Genomic DNA, 15,469 nt, shown 5'->3' on the forward strand with positions numbered 1-15,469 from the left:
AACACATCCAAACTACAAGAACACTTTATTCCAAACTACAAAAAAATTACAAAAACACGTCCATAAAAAAAAATAATAAAAAAATCACTGTCAAAGAGAGCGAATGCCAGGATGGCTGTCAGAACTGCCGGTCTGCATGGTTTAGCAGTTAGTTTAGCCTGCTCCACTTCAGGGTCCTGTCAGACCAGCCTCGGTGTTTCCTCCTCGGGCGCAGCTCCAAGCAGCGCCGTGGTCCCTGGGCCCATAGGACGCAGCAGACCAGGCTCCCCCAGTCGATCCAACGCCAGCTCTCCCAGCCAGACACCTTCGACACACCACACCGCCGCAAACATACATTTGCGCCGCGGTCTTCTCACACCGGTAATGGGTGAGGCCACTGCAAACGTGAATTCATGCAGCCATCTTCCCACACCGGAAGCGGAGATATATACATATATTGTAGCAAACTCAGGGGGTAGCTGGGAACCGCCGCAGCCAGGATGCGAACCTGGGTCTCCCGCACCACGGGTGACTACGTTAACCAGTTGACTAAAGGGTCCAACCCCTTAGCCAAGAGCTAGCGAGTCTAGTCATCTGTGGTCGTTACAATATATGTATATATATATATATATATATATATACACTACCGTTCAAAAGTTTGGGATCACCCAAACAATTTTGTGTTTTCCATGAAAAGTCACACTTATTCACCACCATATGTTGTGAAATGAATAGAAAATAGAGTCAAGACATTGACAAGGTTAGAAATAATGATTTGTATTTGAAATAAGATTTTTTTTACATCAAACTTTGCTTTCGTCAAAGAATCCTCCATTTGCAGCAATTACAGCATTGCAGACCTTTGGCATTCTAGCTGTTAATTTGTTGAGGTAATCTGGAGAAATTGCACCCCACGCTTCCAGAAGCAGCTCCCACAAGTTGGATTGGTTGGATGGGCACTTCTTTGAGCAGATTGAGTTTCTGGAGCATCACATTTGTGGGGTCAATTAAACGCTCAAAATGGCCAGAAAAAGAGAACTTTCATCTGAAACTCGACAGTCTATTCTTGTTCTTAGAAATGAAGGCTATTCCATGCGAGAAATTGCTAAGAAATTGAAGATTTCCTACACCGGTGTGTACTACTCCCTTCAGAGGACAGCACAAACAGGCTCTAACAGGTATTATTTAATGAAGATGCCAGTTGGGGACCTGTGAGGCGTCTGTTTCTCAAACTAGAGACTCTAATGTACTTATCTTCTTGCTCAGTTGTGCAACGCGGCCTCCCACTTCTTTTTCTACTCTGGTTAGAGCCTGTTTGTGCTGTCCTCTGAAGGGAGTAGTACACACCGGTGTAGGAAATCTTCAATTTCTTAGCAATTTCTCGCATGGAATAGCCTTCATTTCTAAGAACAAGAATAGACTGTCGAGTTTCAGATGAAAGTTCTCTTTTTCTGGCCATTTTGAGCGTTTAATTGACCCCACAAATGTGATGCTCCAGAAACTCAATCTGCTCAAAGAAGTGCCCATCCAACCAATCCAACTTGTGGGAGCTGCTTCTGGAAGCGTGGGGTGCAATTTCTCCAGATTACCTCAACAAATTAACAGCTAGAATGCCAAAGGTCTGCAATGCTGTAATTGCTGCAAATGGAGGATTCTTTGACGAAAGCAAAGTTTGATGTAAAAAAAATCTTATTTCAAATACAAATCATTATTTCTAACCTTGTCAATGTCTTGACTCTATTTTCTATTCATTTCACAACATATGGTGGTGAATAAGTGTGACTTTTCATGGAAAACACAAAATTGTTTGGGTGATCCCAAACTTTTGAACGGTAGTGTATATAGTGTTTTTTCTGAAACTGTCAATGGTGTTGTGAGTGCTTGACAAATGAGGAGTGGAATATCAACACGGATACAGGAAAAAAGATTTTAATACATTGCAGTACAGGCCTGTTTCGTGCGTCTCGCACTCATCAGCTGCTGTTTTATTCACAAAGAAAAAAAATATATAAAAAAAACCCCCTGATATGGCCACCTTGAATAATAGAAACGAATTGGCCACCAGTTGTAGACACCGAAAAAAATATCTCCTTTGTAACTATAAGTAAAACGTCTTTATTATTCTCCCCCCCATTAGATGATACACATATGAAGTTTATTAGTTTTTTTTAAAATGTGTTTTTAATATTTTAACTGCCTGTCCTTCCAACTGTGCCCCAACACCACCCCAATATATAATTCACATAAAGTACCTTGTTATGTTTCTAATATATGCCATTTCAACAGTGCCCTGGCCCCTAAATGCTTTTCAAATCAAACCCCAGTCCCATTGGTTGTAATGTTTTCTACCCCTCCATTGGTTGCTGTGCATCATAACTACCTGCCCCATTGGTTGTTATAATTTGAATGTTTCCCTATCTGATTGGTCGCTGTCTAACCGAAATTAGGGGCGTGACGCTGGACAACGTAAACTGTGTGATTCTTTGTGAATAAAACATTAGCAGCTAGCCTGTACTGCAATGTATTCAAATCTGTTTTCCTGTATCCATGTTTATATATATATATATATATATATATATATATATATATATATATAAACCCCAGTCCCATTGGTTGTAATGTTTTTATATATATGTATAGATTATTTTGCTCACTTTTCCTACCGTTGAGTGTTTCTTTTAACAAAGTTATATATATATATATATATATATATATATATATATATATATATATATATACAATGCTATTAAAATATCACTTGATACTAACAAATATGTTTGTAACAGGAATAAAATGTTTTTATATACAATTGTTAAAACAATATGTTCAATAATTTAAATAGGGCTATTAAGTACTCCGTTGGTCTGACACTGTTGCACTGTAGTAAAGCTATGCCAAGCAGTGGTCCTGTTTCCAAGATCTCCAAAATGAAGCTGGTCAGTAAAATGATATCCCAACTGATATGCAAAAACTGCAAAAAATAAGACCCAGGATATAAAAAAACAACAACAGAATTTTCCTTTAAAATGTAAAATCATAGACGATTTGCATAATAGTATCTGGACATGACTGAGTGAAATCATTGAAACACAAAAACAAGACTAAGTCAGCATAGGGAGAGTAGATTTGATTCAGTGTTTACTTTCTATTCTATAGCCTTTAGTCCTGTGGCCCTGTGTTTAACATCTATCCATGAACACTCATCTTGGCACACATGAACACGCATTCTGCATTTCTGTAGCATAATATGGCAATTGTTGAGCTAAAATGGATTTCTATAACCACAAGCTGTGAGACAATGTAGATAAAAAGTTCCCTTTTGGTAAACTGGTCAAAAAAGCTCACACAATAAGTAAAGTCTAAATACAAATGAAATGAAAGCAGGGATTTTACATGTCAGGTCAACAGCGACCAAACTGTATAAAAAAAATAAAAAAAGCCTGTTGGAATAGCAATTGAGGTTTTTGTTTCTTATCAAAAATATGTCAACAAGAACAACACATTTTTTTCCCACTTTTCGGACGCACCCAAACAACCTCAGAAATGACTGTAATTTGGTCACAATAAACGGCTTTGACATTTATCATAAAGCACGAGACTAATAACAACCATGTGCTCAACCCATGCTGCCCCCGCAGTGTCGCCGCTCCATGTCAGAGCAACTCACAATATATTGAAAATATCAACATACCGATTCATTGTAAAGGCATGTTGCTGTGAGCTACGTGTGTTGCTGGGGGCTACGTATGTTGTTGGGAGCTATGACTGAGCATTGGCAACATAAACCCGACTTGTTCTAAAGCAGGTTTATCATCAGCAAAACAGCAATATCCACTACTGAATTTTCTGATTCAAATGGTTTTAACCTGCCTTGACGCATAGTGATAATTGTGTCACTATGAAAATCGTTCTTCATTTTGGTCTGATTTAATCTTGACATAAATCTGTCTGAATTTCAACATAGTACTAAAACAAAAAACAATATCAAAAGCTTTTCTCATCTTGCTTTGTTGAGTAAATACCAGTACCAGTATATTGTACTGTACATTGTACGTTCACTGGTATGTTCTGTCATGTCCATCTAAACCTCAGGCATGTATGTAAGTAACCTGCTAACATCTATTTCAGCATCTCTGATATGTTCTCTGCCCCATTGCATTTTATCCCCTCTTATTTCACCTGTATAAGTCACTCCTTGTGTATATCTCTGAAGATTGTTGTGTTGTAGTGTTACTGTTCTATGTTAAGTACACTGAGAGAGCCACAAAACCGGAGTCAAATTCCATGTATGTGCAAACCTACATGGCCAATAAACATGATTCTGATTGATGCTGTATAGCCTTTATACTCAGTGCAGATACATGGTGCAACATACTTAGCTTAGACAGACATTGGTTCATTGGCTGGTTGTATATGATATTACCAAATACCTGTACTGCATCTCAAATCAGTTAAGAGATGACAATCTGAGGCTGATTGGATCCAGATCCATGTGGTAATAGTTCTGTCACAAAGTGGTAAATTGCAGGTTTAAGTTTATAGTTTAATATAGTCATACAGTAGTACTACATATTAAATGTTTCATTGTGGTGATACACAATTGAGGGTAGATTCACCAGGGGCTGCTGCTCCTTTAAGGCAGACGTTCAGAGTGCTGACGTAGGCACTGCTTAGAGTTTCTGGGGTGGAGCCATGTTTGCAGCAGCCTAGCGGTTAGCTGGTTGCCACGAGAGATTGTGCTGTATCGGTGTCGTTTTGTGTGGCGAGTAAACGGAATTGACTTGACTCAATCTCTCCATCTCCTCATTCCTGTACTCCCACAGTGTGTTAGAGTCAGTATATGAAAAAGATGTACAGTTTTGGGTACAAATGAATTAATTTATCTTAACTTTGAAGGCAATTATAGAGAAACTGAAATCATTCTATTTAAAAGAAGTTCAAATGTTACCGTGTTTGAGTAAAGTATGTATGTTTGCATGCAGAGCAGGTGACAGGAACCACATTTGGCTGATCCATTAGCGGGCTGATAGTACAAAGATCCCACAGCTCTTACACCTCTTTCTTTCACCGTGACGGACAATCATGTCAGCAGATCTATGCTACTGATAGGCCCAGCTCTCCAGGCCATTCCATCGCCAGGTTTTTTTTTTTCCTAGTGACGTCTGTTCCTTACCGAATTTCCCGGCCTACAAGTCGCACCACAGTATAGTCACACTCAGCAAAAAAAAAAACGTTGTTGTAAAGAAAAAAACCCTACATAAATTGCTTCGGTGTATAAGTCACATTTATGTGGTGGTACCACTGAAACTGAATAACAGTAGAAGGGACATTCCAATTCAAATCAGCATAGCAGGATGGTCAGGGCAGCGGCTATTTTTATCTGAACTGCTGCCATTGCAAAGAACTGTGACTGTTGTACCGGGCTAACTTTCGTGTAAAACTTCCATATAAACTGACTTGCGGCAAGTCATGGACTTTTTTTTTTAAGTTGTGGACTCACTGAAGTGAGGTTTTGCAGCATCGACCAAATGAGCAGTGTAGTACAAACATTTACAGCCCTACTGACGTGCTGTCATCACAACAACTAACAACAATCCCCATTTTCTTTTGAACTACTCAAACGACCATGGCAAACAGTTCAATGTCCGTTATACTCACATTATTTTTTCTTCTTCTTAATTTCTATGGGCGGTGCAATATTTTCAAGAGTCACAAGATTAAACAGTGCTATCTAGTGGCCTTAGTTTGAATGCAGTGTATTGTCCGACAAAATTACATTATATAAATTGCTTTGGAACGTAAGTCACAGGACCAGCTAGACGAGCGAAAAAAAAATCAAAAACAAAAAAAACAAAAAACAAAAACTAGCGACTTATAGTCTGGGAAATACGGCACATCTTGGCTTAGAGAGAGCGCTTCGAGTTAGCTGAGTGGTTTGCTGTATATAAACTTGTGACAGGTTGATAGATCCAGATCATTAACTAAAAGCACAGGGCTAATTAATATAGGTACAGTGTATTGGCTGGTCATTCACAGTGTGCTATGGTCTCTCTAATGCTGCCTTATCTAAACATTTAAACAGAGTATGCCATTAATCCCAGAGAGTTGAATCGGTTTACCTGGACACAACGTTTAGTGCAAGAAACGTTTCATCACTTATACAAGTGACTTATTCAGTCTCAACTGACTGCAGGGATCCCCACCTTTATAAACAACACAGCTGCATAACTACCGAAACCAACAGTCGGTTTGATATGCAAATTGTCTTGACCATTAATTACAATGTTATAATGGCCATGTGTACTATTCACAGAGGATTGGAGAATAATGGCAATCCCAGCATTGTAAAGTGACGAAAGATGTACTCTTAGACGCCCCCCTTCGGTTCAGGGATGGTTGTTTCCTCTTCACATAGATGGCCTCTTTGACTTCCTGTTCAAAGCAGCGTTCCTCCCTATCAAGGATGCGCACATTTTCATCCTTGGAAGAATGCAATTATAACCCCAATCAATCTTTATTCCCCATCTTTCCGCGCAGGTTGAAAACTCACCTCTTTAAGAACTACTACCCTGTTACTTGCTCTTAGCACTTATTGTATTCACTCATAAAAAAAAATATCTTTCTTGCACTTTTACTTTAGCACTGGTTTTGCCCTTAGATGCTTGTTTAGATGCACTTATGACCTCTGATGACTAGTAGTTCTCCTGATTTCTTGCGTTAAATGCACTTATTGTAAGTGGCTTTGGATAAAAGCGTCAGCTAAATGACTAATGTATTTAAAAAATATATTTTATTTGGAAAGTAGGAAAGCTGAGCGGAGTATAAGGTCAGTGGACACACATGAGGGAAGGCTCTGGTGGGATCTTATTCCAGGCCAGAAATACATGTGACATTTCCCTTGCAGAAAACCTATAGTTACTGTAGTTCTTTGAGTAGTGTTATATGGCAGTATGATCATTAGACCGTCTTGTGTGTTTTCAGCATCACAGAACAGAGCAATCTTTGGAATCAAAGCTAAAAAAAAGGGTTATAGCATAAACAATGTACAATATACAATGTTATACCATAAACTATTGCTACCTAATTGGTGGTAGATACAACCATGAACAAAGGACAATTGCAACAAACACTATCTGAGCTGCAGACATTTCTGTTAGAAAAATATAAAAGCCAACACAACATTACAATTGTACATCGCCCCTGTGTTTTACCATCAATAAATACTAACAAGGCCCTCTTTGCTCTGTTTGCCCCCAGCTTAACCTGAAATCCCTTTTGTTCAGGGGAAAAAGCTGGCTCAAATGTGCTGTCATACTGAGCAGAGAGAGGGAGGACAATAGAAGAAGGGAAAGAGCGCAGAAAACCTCACCATTATGTGCATTTCACTGGACAATAATTAGAAAAACTATTAAACATAATACCTTTGCCTGAGTTGCAGTATATATTGGACATTCTGGAAGGGAATATTTATGTCTTTCTGACTGACTACACGTAGAACACATTTTAGGAAGGTTTCCAATTAGATACCCGTGAAATGTAAATATTTTAAATGATTTAACCCATTACGGACCCCTATCCCCAAGTGTCCTAGTTCTGTTTCATTGCAGATGGTAGCTGTTTATAGTGGCTAATATGTTTAACCATTTTAGACCGATTGGCATGTTTTTGATTACTGAGTAAATCCAGGGGTGACATTTCTGTGGATACATGTTTTCAGCTATCTCTACAGTCCTTGTTTACGAAGGTATTTTCTGTATTTTGACAGTTTCTTTACATATACTATGTCCAGGACCTTCAAGTTTGGTTATGTTACAACAGTTTGGTTGTACAGTATACGTATGGGGTACCTGTTGCAATGCAAATTAGTCTATTTTTGGGCCTGTATTGCATCCTGAGCTAGCAATTAGGTCTTTCGTTTTACTAAGTGATTCTGTGGAGGTACAGTCAGAGCCATGAGGAAAGTTGCAGCACACATCAACAGCTGACTTTAATGCTGTCTGACCTTCCCAACCACAAACAATGTCTATCCCTGCTGTCCATCTGCCTAAATCACAACCTGTCCATGGCAGGCAGTTACGCTTTCTGATGGACACGGGACATATACGTGACAGCAAACCTTCTGCTTAGTGGTAGCAGATTTAGATAGCAGTCACTTGTCCTTTGCTTCCTCTTGGTGCCAAATGTAGCCCTGCAGAGCTTGCCTTTTTTTTTTTTACTCACAATGCCATCCAACCGTGTCTTCATGACAACAAAAAGATGAAGAAGCCATTGAGCTCTTTTCCAAAGGGTTATGGTGAGGCTTTCCTTTCTTTGGGCTGAATAACATTTTCACAAATAAATAAATAAATGACAGGGAAGAAAGCCAGATTCTCTATTTGTCTCTTCAGTGGAAATGAAATTGTGTCTATTGTACGCAAGAGAGCCATCATCATTATGGTAACCAAATAATTCTCTTTTTATAGTGTACTTCACCACATAATCACACAAGATGGGGCTATCCATCGTCCCTAGGCTCGCTGAGCTTATGACCTTAAGGGACACACAGCCAGGCAGTGGTACACAACAGCTTGCTTTGCTTATACTGGTCCATACCATTAGCTTATTTGATTTCCCTTTCCCCTGACTATGCATTCATTTTTTTTATATTTCTTAGGAAGGAATGCACTCAGCAATCTCAACACTAAATAAATTAACCTCTAAAGCAACATAGCAAAGCTGTATTACAGACTATACGTAGATACTATATGGCAAACCAAAGTAGTATTTTGGCTGCATCATTTTGAGATGATTATTTCTCTGGATGTGTGCTGCACATTATAAGCTTCTTCCTATGTTATCCAAATGTCATATTTGATTGCGCCCATCTATTTGTGAGGTCAATGAAAATCTGGACTGACCCTTTGGATTTGCCTTTTCGGTGTCCATTAATGTAAAGGGCGTGATAGCATTCCCTGCATGAATCACTGGGAGGAGGATAGGTGAGTGGTCCATGCAAGCTCCTCAATTATCAGAGGCCAGTAAAATGCCATGCTGCCTCTTTAGATGAGCCCACCTTCTTCTCTTTCACACCCTCACAAAGGTCAAATGGAGAAAAAAAAGGTTGGTTTTTTTGGTGGTTGTTTTTTTTTTTTATTAGAAAAGTTGGACACACCAGAGGTAACGAGATATAAGGTTACAATGGCATGCCAAATAGCGATGCATCAAAGCTTTCAGCCTTGTTTGGGGGGATAGTTTTGCAAAGGCGAGAGGAGATAAAACCTTAGACTGAGCATAAGCCCATTTCCTACATTTGAAATGTTTACAGAACAACAATGATGATTTTCAATATTCTCTCTCTTGCTATATATATATATATATATATATATATATATATATATAAATGTATATATATATAAATGTATATAAATGTATGCTGTAGGGATAACACTCTATTACCAGCCACGATACTGAGTATTCTTCTGCTGCCGAAATTGTGCGGAAAAATGTATGTAAATGACATCACTGGCAGACAATCCTTGAACTGCCATCTTTATATGACATTCAGTGGCATTTGCTACAACAGCTAAATGAAACATACTATGTTATTCACATTATCTTATTTCAATTAACCCCACTGAAAGCAGCATCACACCAGGAAATAAGACTTGTAGCTCCCACATTCATGGATTGTCCATCAGTTACATCACTGGTGGACACTCTTCCACACAATTTCAGACACAGAAGACTGAATATTATGGCTGCTAGTATCCGGGTAGTGTAGTGGTCTATTCTGTTGCCTACCGACACAGGGATGGCTAGTTCGAATCCCCGCATTACTTCCGGCTTGGTCGGGCATCCCTACAGATACAACTGGCCCTCTCTGCAGGTGGGAAGCCAAATGTGGGTATGTGTCCTGGTTGCCGCACTAGCACCTCTTCTGGTCGGTTGGGATGTCTGTTCGGGGCGGCAGGGGGAACTGGGGGGAATAGTGTGATCCTCCCACACGTTATGTCCCCCTGGTGAAACTCCTCACTTTCAGGGGAAAAGAAGCAGCTGGAGACTCCACATGTATCGGAGGAGACATGCGGTAGTCTGCAGCCCTCTCCGGATCGGCAGAGGGGGTGGAGCAGCGACCGGGACAGCTCGGAAGAGTGGGGTAATTAGACAAGGACAATTGGAAGAAAAAGGGGGAAAAAAATCAAAAAAGAAAAAGAGAAAAATATGGCTGCTAATGGAATGTTACCCACACAAGATAAGACACACACATACACGGGTGGATAGAATATTTTGGAAGAAAGTATTTGGTGCATGAATACTGAATACATTACCCTGAATCTAATCAGCAACGCATTCATTTATAATACCCAAAAAGAGTAACATTTAGAATAGATAGTCCAAAGGCACATTTGAAACAGTTGTGCTGTATCATGAATATTATTTATGGCACAATGTTTATTCCTTGGTGATACTGTTAGTATCCGCCATTACGTCAAAATGTGTTGACCATCTGTCACTTACTGCTGTGCTCTACTGACGTCCGGTGTGCACAAGAGGGACTTCACGCATGCTGATATGAAAATAGTTTAGTTCATAATTGATTGTATGATTACTTTTAACTGGGAGCAAGGTCGGCGGTGGGGCATAACAATTTTCATAGACCTCACTTTGATATTATTATGATCATAATTATCATTATCATGTTGTATTTATGAGAAATAAGCTATGAGGGGGAAAATGTACATACTGGAACTGTGCACAGACACACACACACACACTGGCAAAAACACATTACATGAACTACGATTCATAGAGTATCTATTGCGGCAATTAGTTTTTCATGGGTTTTGTCATTGCTGTTGCAGACTGTTGCCTAAGCCTTTTTTTTTATTCCCCCACCTTTTTCTCCCCACTTGTATCTGGCCAATTACCCCACTCTTCTGAGCCATCCCGGTCGCTCCTCCATCCCCTCTGCTGATCTGGGGAGGGCTACAGACTACCACATGCCTCCTCCGATACATGTGGAGTCACTAGCTGCTACTTTTCACCTGACAGTGAGGAGTTTCACCAGGCGGATGTAGCACATGGGAGGATCACGCTACTCCACCAAGTTCCTCCTCCCCCCTGAACAGGCGCCCTGACTGACCAGAGGAGGTACTAGTGCAGCGACCAGGACATATACCCACATCCAGCTCCCTACCTGCAGACACGGCCAATTGTCAGATTGTGTCTCCGGGAATGCCCGACCAAGCTGGAGGCAACACGGGGACTCAAACCACCAATCCCCATGTTGGTAGTTAGCAGACCACTATGCGACGCCCCCAGCCTAAGCCTTTTGAAAGACAATTTCTTTTCATTTGGTTTTCAACTTTCACCTGAGCTTGCACTCGTCCATGAATGAAATGTGAACAAATAGTACCACCCATAATGGCAACGGTGATTGGGAGGGAAGTATTCTAAAAGTATTCTAAAAACTTACAAAGTATCTGTAAAATGAATACTAGTGCTTCTAAATGTAGCACGGGCTGAATACAAATACTTCATATCTGTATTCTGAATATGTGAAGTCGTTACTTGTATTCTGTTACCACCAAACCCTGTGTGTAGATAGATAGATAGATATAATGTTGAAAATTGTTATCATTTCCCTTTTAAAACTCAAACACTGCGTAAAAAGAATGTTTGCTGGCTGGGTTTATTTATTTTTGTCTCTAATCTGAACTCAGACTCCAAGTAAAAAGTTTAAAGAGACTGTGATAAACTTGTTAAAAGATAGGCGGTAACATGGTCTGAGGTTTTGTTCAGACCTCATGATACCGTAGTTTATTAGAAGATGGAGTTCAAGGTGTAGGGTTCTGTTTAGGTCTTGGTACTTTAATACCTGATGCGTTTCTAAATTCTTCTACAAGGCCTTGACTGCAACAAAAATTTGACATGCTGCTAGTTTACTGTATTTATTTATTTATTTATTTTTTTAATAGCATAATTAATCACTGAGCAAAGTTACTTACATTGCACCTCCAGGTATCTCTGAGCTTGGAAGTCCTTAACTGCTGGGTGGTCCACAATGCATACCACAGGCACGCCGTCGTCCTCCTTGCTGACAGTGAATGTTATTCGGCTGGTGATTGTGTACATCTTATCATAAGTGACCTCCACTTTTGGTTTACCTGGAGTAGAGAACAAAAACAGCCAGGTTTTAACAAAGCAGTATAGAGGTCAAATTTCTGGACTTGACCTTTTACGAACCTGAAAATCCTTTGAGTTTTAGAATACTCCATGTGGAGACGGCACATTTGGGAAAACAGAATAAATGTTCCTCCATTTTTCTTGTGCTTAAGGTGCCTCTGAGTTTTTTACTGGCTGTATGTCTATTGTTGATTCTTTCAAACTGTGGACCTGGAACTTTCTGTAGACATGCTAACCCGCATGCACGCTCACACCCGCATGCACGGTCGCACACACATGCACGCCGCCCACACAAAGGTTTGTGTGCACCTGCGCACACAGTCAAATGTCTTAATAGGATTGTATTTTTCTTTCTGTCTAGTTTATATTCTGTGTCCTTGGTGTGTTAGCACTGTGAAAAATTGTTTTGTTTAAGGAGCTTTGTAAAGAAAACACAAAAGCTTCAACTTTTTGACTCTAAGCTGCAGAGGGTAAGGGGATAATGCTGGAAAAAAAATCCCACAGACAAAAGACAGCTATTGTGGGTCTGTGCAAACTGCCTTCTTTTAATAGTGACCTTGCAAAATATTTAAGAGTTGAAGTGAAGGAGTTGTCCTTGGGAGTGGTCAGAAAAGCTGAATCAATTTTAAAACTCCCTGCTGTCAGGGCCAGTTGTGCAACGATGAATCACACATTTAGCCTTATCAAGGAAGATATTTTCTGCCTACCCTTTGTGCACCGCTGCCAAATCTGAGGGCCACACACCACACTCTTCCTCTGATTGTAAGGAGGGCAAAGATATCTTATAGTAGTAATATAGTGCAATGAAAACTCATCGAAGTTATACAAGTTAATTAGAGGGATAGCGTAGGAAACAGAGATTGATTATTTTATCTCTGTCGCCCCTCTTCCAAACAGTTTGTTACACAAGTGTATTTATGTCCGTTCAATAAAACTAACATGGTAGTGCTAAAAGCTTTGAAAAAAATTCCAGAGAAATGCAGGACGAGTAAATCTGTTATCATGTGAACTGTTCAAATAAAACACCATACTCTTTATGCTTTGACTGCTGCATCTTTCCTTAAGTCAAGCACATCCTAAAAAAAGGATAATATCCATTTACCGCATGCTGCTCTGAAGCTGTTATCATAGCGGAGTCATTTTGATGCTTGGGAAAATGGGTTTTTTGGATGCTTAAAGGGCACCTGAAATGGGAGCTGGAGGGTTTCCCTTGAAAATATATCTTACACTGAAATATAGCAGTGACAGTATTTATACCCCATTGAGTATTTCGTGTTTTGCTGTTTTGCAATGCCAAATTAAAACATATTTAAATGGGATTTTTTTTCTGTTCCTATAGAAATAGTTCTCTATAATATCAAAATGAAATAAAGTACGTATTCAGAACTGAATCCTGAAAATAACTTAAGCATTAAGTCCCCTTATATTAACTTAATTTGGGTCAGGTGTACTCATTTTTCTTGAGCGCTCACAGTAAATATACTTTCACCTGTGTTTCAATACACAACTGCACAATAAATAAAGGCAACGTTGTGAGGTTTTACAACTGAAACAATATTGCATTGGGCCTGCTGTCATAAAGACCAATGAACTGCATCTGGAACTACGAGATGACATAGTCAGGGGGCAAAAATCTAGAGAGGGTTACAAAAAGACTGGCAAAGCCTTGAAACCATTAAGTCCATTACAACAAAATTGGAAAAAAAATGTCTTGATGCATGCTAAATGCATGCATGCATTTCGATGCATGCTGGAAAAAATATGGCACAACCCAGACACTACCAAGATAAGGCTGCACTTTTTTATCTGGCTACTTAGTTTGGAAAGGCGACCTGAACTTGGTAGTGTCTGGGTTGTTGAGCTTATCCCATTTCAGCCAATGAGCAGTGCAATTCATTGGCTGAAATAGGAGCATCTGTCTAGAGATGAAAAAAAAAAAAACTCTTCAGCCCTTCAGATTCAGCCTCTTTGGGAGACTGGCTAAAAGAAGGACATACACTCACCGGCCACTTTATTAGGCACACCTGTCCAACTGCTCGTTAACACAAATTTCTAATCAGCCAATCACATGGCAGCAACTCAATGCATTTAGGCATGCAGACATGGTCAAGACGATCTGCTGCAGTTCAAACCGAGCATCAGAATGGGGAAGAAGGGGGATTTAAGTGACTTTGAACGTGGCATGGCTGTTGGTGCCAGACGGGCTGGTCTGAGTATTTCAGAAACTGCTGATCTACTGGGATTTTCACGCACAACCATCTCTAGGGTTTACAGAGAATGGTCCGAAAAAGAGAAAATATCCGGTGAGCGGCAGTTCTGTGGGCGAAAATGCGTTGTTGATGCCAGAGGTCAGAGGAGAATGGCCAGACTGGTTCGAGCTGATAGAAAGGCAACAGTAACTCAAATAACCACTCATTACAACCGAGGTATGCAGAAGAGCATCTCTGAACGCACAACACGTTGAACAACATGAAAGCATGGATCCATCCTGCCTTGTATCAACGGTTCAGGCTGGTGGTGGTGGTGTAATGGTGTGGGGGATATTTTCTTGGCACACTTTGGGCCCCTTAGTACCAATTGAGCATCGTGTCAACGCCACAGCCTACCTGAGTATTGTTGCTGACCATGTCCATCCCTTTATGACCACAGTGTTCCCATCTTCTGATGGGTACTTCCAGCAGGATAACGTGCCATGTCATAAAGCTCGAATCATCTCAGACTGGTTTCTTGAACATGACAATGAGTTCACTGTACTCAAATGGCCTCCACAGTCACCTGAGCTCAATCCAATAGAGCACCTTTGGGATGTGGTGGACCGGGAGATTCGCATCATGGATGTGCAGCCGACAAATCTGCAGCAACTGCGTGATGCTATCATGTCAATATGGACCAAACTCTCTGAGGAATGTTTCCAGTACCTTGTTGAATCTATGCCACGAAGGATTAAGGCAGTTCTGAAGGCAAAAGGGGGTCCAACCCGGTACTAGCAAGGTGTACCTAATAAAGTGGCCAGTGAGTGTATATGAGAAAAGCCAATATCAAGTTTAAATTGAAGCTTGCAGGAAGCCATTTGACAAAACTGGAGACCTCCTAGAAGATTTTGTAGTATAATGAGAGTAAAGCTTGAGCTCCTCAAACACCCAGGTAATATCTACCATAGTGGGAGCATCCCCAAGCTATGTGGCTGGTTCTCAGCAGGAGGAACTGGGAAACTTGTCATTGAGGGGAAGATGGAAGAAGCAGAATACAGGCAAATCATGAGGAGAACCTGTTTCAGTGAGCAGCAGATCTTAGTATGCTATGTAATTCAGGTAAAATCAAGATA

General features: G+C 40.2%; 1 protein-coding gene across 1 annotated transcript in view; it reads right to left on the minus strand.

Moving 5' to 3' along the window:
- Positions 1–15,469, minus strand: part of cadm1a (cell adhesion molecule 1a) — a 560,283-nt gene that overhangs the window by 97,289 nt on the left and 447,525 nt on the right. The window contains exon 5 of the mRNA XM_056284957.1: positions 11,967–12,125. Within this exon, the coding sequence (XP_056140932.1) occupies positions 11,967–12,125 (159 nt within the window). The remainder of the gene's footprint in view (positions 1–11,966; positions 12,126–15,469) is intronic.

This window comes from Lampris incognitus, chromosome 8 (genome assembly GCF_029633865.1).
Source record: "Lampris incognitus isolate fLamInc1 chromosome 8, fLamInc1.hap2, whole genome shotgun sequence".
Classification (NCBI taxonomy): domain Eukaryota; kingdom Metazoa; phylum Chordata; class Actinopteri; order Lampriformes; family Lampridae; genus Lampris; species Lampris incognitus.